Below are 9,695 nucleotides of genomic sequence, written 5' to 3' on the forward strand. Positions count from 1 at the left end.
TTCAAAAGGGAGGTTGGGGTTTTCTAGACGTCCACCAACACGGATAAGGCCGTCAGAATCAATGTAGGGTTTTAGACGTTGGAGTTGAGTGGAACAATTACGCTTATTTTCGAGTGAGGTCAGGTCATTAGAGAAAGCAGATTGTTGAATAAGTCCAAAGATCTTCCGTCCAGCAGCGTTGATCTCGGATGAGGAGAGATATCCCGTGAGGTTATTAGCACTGCGACAGTTGTGTATGGAGCGCAGAACTAGAGCGAAGATGCGCTGAAGTTTGTTCCATGACGAGAACTTTGTTAGAATATCCCAGTCCTTCTGCGGGACGGCAGCTAGGACGACTAGCGGAGTCTTCTTGAGCTCATCGGACGATGAGAGGTCCATAGGAACGAATTGCATTGAGGGCCATTCCTGTTGAGGGAGGCTGAGCCATGGTGGTCCAGTCCACCAGAGAGAGTGGTTCTTGAGCTGAGAGGCGGAAATACCTCGTGATGCACAATCAGCAGGGTTGTCATTTCCTGCAATATGACGCCATGAGTCAGGTGATACCAGTTCTTGAATCTGGGAAACCCGGTTTGAGACATATGTCTTAAGCCTATAAGGCGGAGTTTGTAGCCATGTAAGGACTATTGTTGAGTCACACCATAAAAATGTTGTTTGAGGGGTGATTGTCTCCTTAAAGATTGACTGACAATGAGTTGTTAACTTAGCGAGCAGATGCGCTCCACAAAGCTCGAGTCGAGGAAGTGTTACTCGTTTCAGAGGAGCAACGCGAGTTTTTGCCATTATGGGACGAATGATGACTTCACCTGTTGAAAGATGGCAGCGGAAATACAACACTGCACTATATCCACTTTCTGAAGCATCAGAGAATCCGTGTAGTTCCACGGTGCAAGAGAGTGAGAGTGGAAACGCTCGGGGAATCGACACGTGTACTATATGTTGCACATCAGTGACAAAGGAGTGCCATTTGTCAGCTAGTTCAGGGGGCAAGGGTTCATCCCAAGACATACCTGTAGTCCAGAGGAGTTGCATGAAGCATTTGGTTTGCATTATGCAAGGGGAGAGAAACCCACAAGGGTCATATATCTTGGCTATTAAGCTCAAGACAGAGCGTTTGGTAGGGCGCTTGTCAGGCGGTATGTTGAGAGAGTATGTGAAACAATCTGTGGTGGGTGACCAATGTAAACCAAGAATAGAGAATTGTGGAGATTGAGATTCTTGCATAAACACAGGAGACTCTCGATGTTCTTCCGGCAGAGCTTGGAGTAAAGAAGTAGAGTTGGAGACCCACTTCCGGAGTTCAAAACCTCCCTGGCGCAGTAGGCGTATGAGCTGTTCCTGTATTTCTAAGGCCGCTTCCTCAGTGTCCGCACCAGAGATGATGTCGTCTACATAGGTCTGGGTCCTCAGCACGTGCGCAGCGGAGGGGAAGTTACCACCGTCGTCGTCCGCAAGTTGATGCAGAGTTTTGATGGCCAGGTAGGGAGAAGTACTCATGCCGTAAGTTACAGTGTTCAGTTGATATGTTGAGAGTGTCTCTTCAGGATGATCACGCCACAAGATAAGTTGAAACTTTCGGTCATCTGGATGTACTTGGATTTGCCGATACATTTGACGGATGTCACAGCAAACAACAATATTGTGACTCCTGAAGTGAAATAGTATGTCACAAATATTTGTTTGGAGTTTGCGTCCAATCAATAAAACATCATTGAGAGAAACACTAGTACTGGTTTTGCAACTCGCATCAAACACAGTACGGAGTTTTGTGGTGGAACTATTTTCCTTTAGCACCCCATGGTGGGGAAGGAAATAATGAGGCTTAGTCGAATCAAGATTTTGAACTTTAGCCATGTGGTCGAGTGAGCGGTATTCGCTGATGAAGTCGTGATAGAGTTGAGAGAAGTGAGGTTGAGCGTTGAATTTTCGCTCTAGATATAGAAATCGACGCTCCGCGATAGGCTTAGATGATCCTAGGGTAGCGTGATTCTCCTTGAAAGGAAGTCGAACGGTGTAGCGTCCGGTTTCATCTCGAGAGTGGGAAGAGGCAAAATGAGCATCACATTGTTCTTCTTCTTCAGTCTTCTTTGAGGGAACAGGAACTTCCTCTTGAAGCCAGAACCGTTGAATTGATGAATGCAGATCTGCTTCATTTGCTGAGTGTAGAGAGACATTGAGGCTCATAGAGTGGAGAGTGGATACGGAGGGTGCGCTGGGAGCAGTACCCACTACAACAAACCCAAAATGCGTGCCAATTACATGTGGCATATGCTGTCCCAGAGAGAACTGTTCATTAGTAAGTACTTTTGGAAATAAACTTCCACCTAGGATAACGTCAATTCGTCCAGGTAAGTGGAATGTGGGATCAGCGAGAATGTAGCGTTGGGTCTTATTGTAGACTTCTGGAGCAAGAGGTACTCTGGGTAAATCCACAGTCAATTTATCCAGGATTAGCATTGGCTGGTGAGGAGCAATTACGAGACCAGATAGAGTACTTACTGTAAGGTGAGTTTGGCCTTTGGGTTTTGTCATGCTTTGGCTGAGGCCAGAGATTTGAGTTTGAGACTTAGTATGGCGCACTCCTAAGAGCTGAGCTGCGCGCTCGGAAATTAAATCCGTCATACTACCTGAGTCAAGCAAAGCCCTAAATACCTGGGACTTGCCCTCAGGAGTTTTGAGTTGCACCAAGAGGGTACCCAACAGCACAGTATAACATGTTGGCATAGAGGGAGATAAGTCTTGAGAGACGTGAGTCACCTGCGAATCACTCTGTTTTTCATTAGAGCGGTGACGTGCATCAGAAGCGTCATTCGTTGTGCCACTACGGACGGGTTGTTTAGCAGCGTTACCCAGGACAGCTTGAGGATGCAATAATGAATGGTGCCTTTTGTTACACGTGAGACACGTGGCTTTAGATTGGCATTCTTTGAGTTCATGAGAACCTAAGCATGAGAGACATCTTTTATGTCTATTGACGAGCTGACGTCGTTCATGAGGAGTTTTGTCACGAAAGACAGTGCATGAGTAGACTTTATGTCCAGTCTGATTACAGACAAAGCATGGAGGAGGCGTAAAACGTTTGAGAGTAGTTAGAGTGAGTCGTGACCATGGATACGTCACTAGAGCGGAAATGCACTTTTTTTGGCGGAGACGCCTTGTTGCGAGCGTGAGGGAGGAGATAGGCTGGAGCCTTAGGCTGCGGAACGCTATGAATGTTAGCGTCCTCAGTTTGGCTGCACTCAGTATTCAAAAATGTAATTATTTCTTTAACTTCCGGCAGCGAGTGGTCAATCGGTTCATCCGATGAGATTGAACGAGAAGCTTCGAGTTTCTTTCGTAAATCAGAGTCCATACGTCGGAGAATGAGGGCAGGGAGAGGAGCGGATTGTGTTCGCCTATGTCACAGTTCAAAGCTTTCAGTGCTTGAGAGTGTTCTGTGTACTGGTTGACAAAGAGTCTGAGGCCCTTTATAGAGGAAGAGCTTATTTGAGGCAGGTCCAGTAACTGATTCAAATGGAGAGTTTGTAACCTTCGAGTATTATGGTAGCGATCACGCAAGAGTTCGTATGCTATGAGATAATTAGCAGAGGTTAAGTTGAGACCTTTAACTAGGCTTAACGGTTCGCCACTTAAAACGCTCAACAAGTATTGAAATTTCATTACCGCACTTAGACTGGCATTGCGGTGAATAGTTGTATCGAATAGATTAATGAAGGAAGTCCAAGTCATAAGATCACCTGAGAACTTCTGCAAATCTAATTTTGGTAGACGGACCTGAGAAACACTAGGGCCCTGTGGCGTCATGCTGACGTCACTCAAAGCCGAGGGGGTTTTGGGTTCTTCGACTGGAAGTAGCGTTTCGATTATACCCAAAATATGGGCGTAAAGATCATTTATATTGTCCTGATCTTCCGCTAAGACATCGTCATCAATGGCTTCTTCGTCCGTTAGATTTAAGGCACGTTGCAAGTTAGTGTCAAAATCCGCTTTATTTTTCTTTATTTCGTTAGAAAGAGTTGTTAAGCTCTTTAATTGAGCAGGCGTCAGAAGTTCCTTTTGTGTAGCGAGTTCTTCAACTTTAGTTTTTATTTTATCGAAGCGTGCTTTAGTTAACGCTGTGATGCGAGTATAGAGAGCTGCCTTGAAATCAGATGCTTTAGGTACCATTTTGAGTTTTCAGCGAAGTAAGCAGTGAAATATAGTTAAATGTTTAAACACTATTGTAAGCAGAACGCTAAATATATATTTGTTTGTAGGCCTATTTATATTTTTAGAATAGACATCAACAAATTATTTGCAATAAGAACAATAAACAAACAAGAGAGTATTTTTCAAGTCAGAGATAAGCTTAATCTGCACTTTAAGTTTGAGCAGCTGTATTCTTTTAAATGTAAATCAGAACAAGAGAATAAAAGATAATGATTCAATTTGATACACACACATCAAAAAAAATATTAAAACTCAAAATATTGATTTGTTGGTAGAAATTCTTATAACTAAAAATATTACTAATTAATATATCTTATTGACTAAACATAAATTATTTTGATGGTGATGACATTTACTGTGTAAGTGAACATAACCCTTTGACAACTTTTTGGATGTTTGATGAATTTTACTAAAGTAAATAAATTAAGCCAATACTCATATACTGGGATAATCCGCTTATGCCAAAGAAAAGCGTTGAAACACCGATTAGTTTCAGTATTTTACTCACACTGTCAAAATTGCCATTCCGATGTTGTACTAAACCAAACTATGCCTTAAACCTCTCTCTAACAACATTGCAAAGTTTAAGAATTAGAAGGCCGTTTTTTTATTCTTTTTTTGTGATCGTATACTCAAATATTCGTTAGTCATTAATCAAGTTGATTCAAAATGCAAGACTAAAATTTACATTAGAGGAACAATCATTCATGTTATAGTGTATAAGGTAATAGATTATTTTACCATTCATATCAACGAACAATTATTCACATTCACTAAGTACCCTACTAGTCCAACATTATATTATAACTTTATATAATAAAGATAATTAGAACATAAAAAAAACACTCATGAGGCAAGAATTATTATTATTTTACTGTAATTAAGTGTAATATATGATTATGAATTGATAATGTAACCAGATTGTTTTAATCATAAAGAATCAAAGTTAATGTTAACAAAATTTCGTAATTTTTGCAAATAAAAACATTCAGTAAACAAACGATAAGAAAAACATAAATTATTTCATATGCCTAAATTCTATTATTTTAATAATAGGTATTTAAAACTATAGCATTGATTTTCTTATACAAAATAAAATTTTAGCTCGTCTATTATACTTGCTTTTAGAATTTCTTTTATGAATTAGACTTTTAATTGAACTCACGTATTGTTTCTAAAATCCAAAATATGTGGAAACAAATAACCATTTAATGAATATGGACCTATTTATAACAATTATCTTTGAATACTTTTTTTTTAATAAAAACTAGCAATCCGTATTATGTATGCCCTAAAGCATTTTTTATTATATTTATAAATTGGTTAAATTATCATCGTTGTATGCTGTAGAAGATCTGAAAATAAGTGAGAAAATCACTATTGTTATTACCGATCTAAAAAGTATTCAACTTTTTCTCCTGCACAATATTTGTTAGGTCCGAGATATGGACCACATAGTGCCCATTACATTGTTAAAACTTTCGTCATCCTTTCGTACAATGTTGTTAAGGGCCTGTTAGGGACATTGTTACGGGGGCATTTCTGAACGATTTTTTATATCATTTATCTGTACGTTTTTCAATGTTAAATAAATCCAAAAATACTAAATGAATAATATTTATTTATATTTCTTATGCAGTTAGTACGACACGTATTTTTGTGTACGTATAACAATAGTCAAAAACATAGTAGTTTGTTTTGTTGTAAACCTATTTCAGTATTTTTGAGAACACTATGTATAAAATAGCATTTCAATTTAAACCTATATGCTTGAAAAAAAAATTGGGGTTTCCATATAGAACCCGTTTAGATTAACTCACAATATTATCTAAAAAGCCCTGGTATTAAATATTATGAAACTAGGAGTAATAATTTATAACAGATCCTTAATTGTTTGTAGTAATTATGGTCAATTTACTTTTTGATAATAATCACAATTTTTTATTTAATGTACACTAAATTTACTTAAAAGTAGTTAGAAAGCAATAGAACACAATAGAGTTAACAGGTACTTAACTTTTTAACAGACACCTTCTTTTTTTGGAAATAATAGTTAAACAAATAATGCAACTGAAGGCTTTTTACTGAAAAAAGCATTATTTTAAACTGATTATACCTCATTTTCTAAAATTGTAAGTCAAGTTTATTTTAATTGTTTTCAAGAATAGATACTTCATACTTAAGAGCAAATGAGTAAATATTACAAAATAGAAACTGCTGTATTTAAAGCTTAGAAGCAGTTACATAAAGTTACATATATGGTTACATGTAGTCCTAATGATATAAATCATTATTCAATACACTAATCAATAGAAATCATATATAAATCAACATAATCTTATGGTGAAGTAAAATATAAGTTACAAGGACAATTTATACTTTAAGTTAAAACTCTACACGTGGTTGTGGTGTATGAAATCTGTAGAGGGTTTCATACTCAAGAGCAACACACTTTATTACCTGCCCGAGGTAGTGTTCACCACATTATTGTGGTAAATGAAGTACCCGTGTTTTACGAGCTATTCAACTTCAAAAATAATAGCACAAAATAATAGTTGAATACAAATGTATTGTACTTACTGGCATGAGATTAGACAAAAAAATCATTAATAATTATGTATATTAAGATAACATTTTTATAGAACCTTGATCTTAAATATTTTGTATTCAGGTAATATTCAATTTAGGGATTTAATTTTAAAGACTTGTACTTTACAGTAAAGGAAACATAACTGTAAAGTATCTTAGTAAAATGTATTTAATTATATTTATACTTTAAATTGTTGCAATACATTAATTCATATTTAAAAAAAAATTCTATGTCTTAGCATAGAAGAATTACACTTCTATTTATACCTGTATTATAAATGAGAAAGTGCTTAAAGGGTGAAGAAGAAGAAGAAGAAGAAAGAAGAAGAAAAAGTGTTTATTGAAATAAAATATCAATACAGTGTTTTTACATAAACACAAAGAACAATGGTCAAAGACCGTCTGTTTTGTGGTTGACATACTGATTTTACAATATTTTAAAACACATTAAAAAAGAGTCCATAAATCACAAACTATAATTCATTAAATAAACTGATTTCTAGTAACAAATACACAAATAGCACTACATAGTAAAAAGGATCAGTTAGCAAATGAATCAAAAATAAAATTTAAAATATAGCCTATTGATAATCTGAATTTATTCTACAAACAGCAATAAAATATAAGTAATAATAAAAAATAAAATAAAAACAAGCCTATTTTTACTTAGACAAATACTTAACAAACAATATTTTATACATTTTTAAGTACATAAATTTTCCCACTTTTGTATTGATATCTCAATTATTAAATTTAATAATTAAACTCCATTATCAATTCCCACCTTTTACACCACGCCTCTTTAAGATAATTTCCCAATGCCCGCCAATCTTTGCCATTTAAAAATTCAAAAAACTCATATTCATTTAAATATAACTTGTTAAACCAAATTTGACGTACATTTTTTAAAATTGGACATTCTGCTATAAAATGGTACACCGTTTCATCTCGGTTGAGATTACATAGTGAACATAAATAAATTTGATTTTCCATCCAGGGCTTATAGTTAAGATTTATTAACTCTGTTCTAGCTTTTATAATCCAGGACATAAGTTTAACATTTAGGTCCGCAAAAAGGAACGATCTATCTCCAAGGTGGAGGTCAAGGTTCAGATACTGCTGGTGATAACGACTAGTCAATGCCGAACCCAGACAATCCTGTCGCCAAGCCGTCCTCTCTAACTCTAATAATTCAAACAATCGAGATTGAAAAATTTGCAATCTGTTAAAATCGACGTCCAACGCTACTCCCCGTCTTTCGCCCATTTTTAACATCTCCCTGTACCAAAATATTTTTTTCAAAATTATCTGCCTAGCCAAGATATAAGGAAGTCTATTCACTGGTAAAAACAATACTCTAATAATATAACCAATGTGCAAACTTAATGTGTAAAAATAAACCTGATCAAACTGACATTCTAGGTGTAATACGTAATTTGGAGTATTTTGAGGCAATCTAAATAATTTTTTGACAAAGTTATTTTGAGCAGATTCAACCGTTTTACTCTTAATAAAACCCCAAACTTGTGCTCCATAACTCAGCAACGCTCTAACTATTGAATTATAACACACTATTTTTGCATTAATCGGCACTTGATTATTACTTATTAAATTACTCCAGATTAAATTAACAGCTAATTTGGAAGCTGACGATTTTTCTTTAAAATGCATTTCCCACGAGAGTGAACTTGTAAAGTTTACTCCTAAATATTTATAATTGTTTACAATTTCAATTTGTTCACCCTTGTACCACCATTTAGAACTGGACCCAAGCCTCCCACCTTTTCTGAAAACCATAATTTTTGATTTAGCTAAATTTAAGCGTAAATTCCAAGTTTCACAGTAATTCTCCAATCGTTTAATCATGTGTTGAAGGCCGGTTGCAGTTGGAGATAAGAGAACGATATCGTCAGCATACATCAGGACATTGACTCTTACTCCACCATAACAACATCCTCCCTCTAGTACATCTGGCAAGTCGTTTATAAAAATAGCAAAATTCGTTGGGCTACATATACAACCTTGCCTTAAACCCATGGAGGTGCTGAAGTGCTCAGTAATTCCCTCCTGACACCACACTGTTGCTTTTGTGCCTTGATAATAATTTTTTAGCATATTTCTGAATTTTGACGACACACCCATACAAGACATTTTATAAATTAAAGCCTCCCTATCTATCGTATCAAAAGCACTTGAGAAATCCACAAAAAAAGTAAATAATTTACCCTTTTTTTCCGCTAATTGCAGATGAGCTATACAAGTGAGATTAAAAATGTTATCTATAGTCGAGTAACCTTGGCGAAATCCTGCCTGGAATTCCGTGAACAAACCTTTACCGTTGACCCAATTTACTAATCTGTTATTTGTTAGACTGATAAAAATCTTTCCTACACAGTCTATAAACGACAATCCTCTGTAGTTTTCAACTAGGTTAATATCTCCTTTTTTATGTAATGGATACACTATCGACCTTTTAAACGATTCTGGAACATTCCCAGTTCTGTAAATATTATTAAAAATAGATAATAATTTGATATGAAATGAATCTGGAGCATACTTAAAATATTCATATGGGACTCTATCAATCCCTGGGGCCTTGTTACATTTAACCTTTTTTAGGACGTTTTTCAACTCTCCCATACTAAAGTCGCTATCTAAGAATGCATCTAAAATCAATGGTTCGGCAAACTGTATCTTTCCAGTCAGCAATGGAGGGTTGAGCAACGTTTTAAAATGTCTTACCCAGTCCAAGGGCGTGATGCTTCCAATCCTGTTATTATCTTTCTTTTTAAAGCTATTAACTGCCCTCCAAAACTTATTTGTATCGGTTGCTTGCGTAATACTACTTATTTGAGATTCTAAATATGCTCTCTTTTTATCTTGGCACATTGACTTATACT

General features: G+C 36.1%; 1 protein-coding gene across 1 annotated transcript; it reads right to left on the reverse strand.

The window, feature by feature from the left end:
* Nucleotides 1-355: 355 nt before the first annotated feature.
* Nucleotides 356-4,164, reverse strand: LOC128997364 (uncharacterized). Its single transcript, XM_054423001.1, has 3 exons — nt 3,735-4,164; nt 687-2,855; nt 356-462 (listed from the first exon to the last, which is right to left on the reverse strand). The coding sequence occupies exons 1-3, from the start codon at nt 4,162-4,164 to the stop codon at nt 356-358; spliced, it is 2,706 nt and encodes a 901-aa protein (XP_054278976.1).
* Nucleotides 4,165-9,695: the final 5,531 nt, after the last annotated feature.

The sequence above is a fragment of the Macrosteles quadrilineatus genome, unplaced genomic scaffold, assembly GCF_028750875.1.
Source record: "Macrosteles quadrilineatus isolate MER2022 unplaced genomic scaffold, UCM_ALF_1.0 Scaffold_6__1_contigs__length_79288215, whole genome shotgun sequence".
Lineage (NCBI taxonomy): Eukaryota > Metazoa > Arthropoda > Insecta > Hemiptera > Cicadellidae > Macrosteles > Macrosteles quadrilineatus.

What these genes read in the sequence shown, in the direction of transcription:
- LOC128997364 (XM_054423001.1), bottom strand. Translation starts at nt 4,164, where the DNA reads ATGGTACCTAAAGCATCTGATTTCAAGGCAGCTCTCTATACTCGCATC. An exon ending in AGATTTGCAGAAGTTCTCAG is followed by an intron (nt 2,856 to 3,734) that starts GTGATCTTATGA and finishes TGCATCCTCAAG; the next exon opens with CTGTCCTGGGTAACGCTGCT. An exon ending in CGCTAAGTTAACAACTCATT is followed by an intron (nt 463 to 686) that starts GTCAGTCAATCT and finishes TCCGCCTCTCAG; the next exon opens with CTCAAGAACCACTCTCTCTG.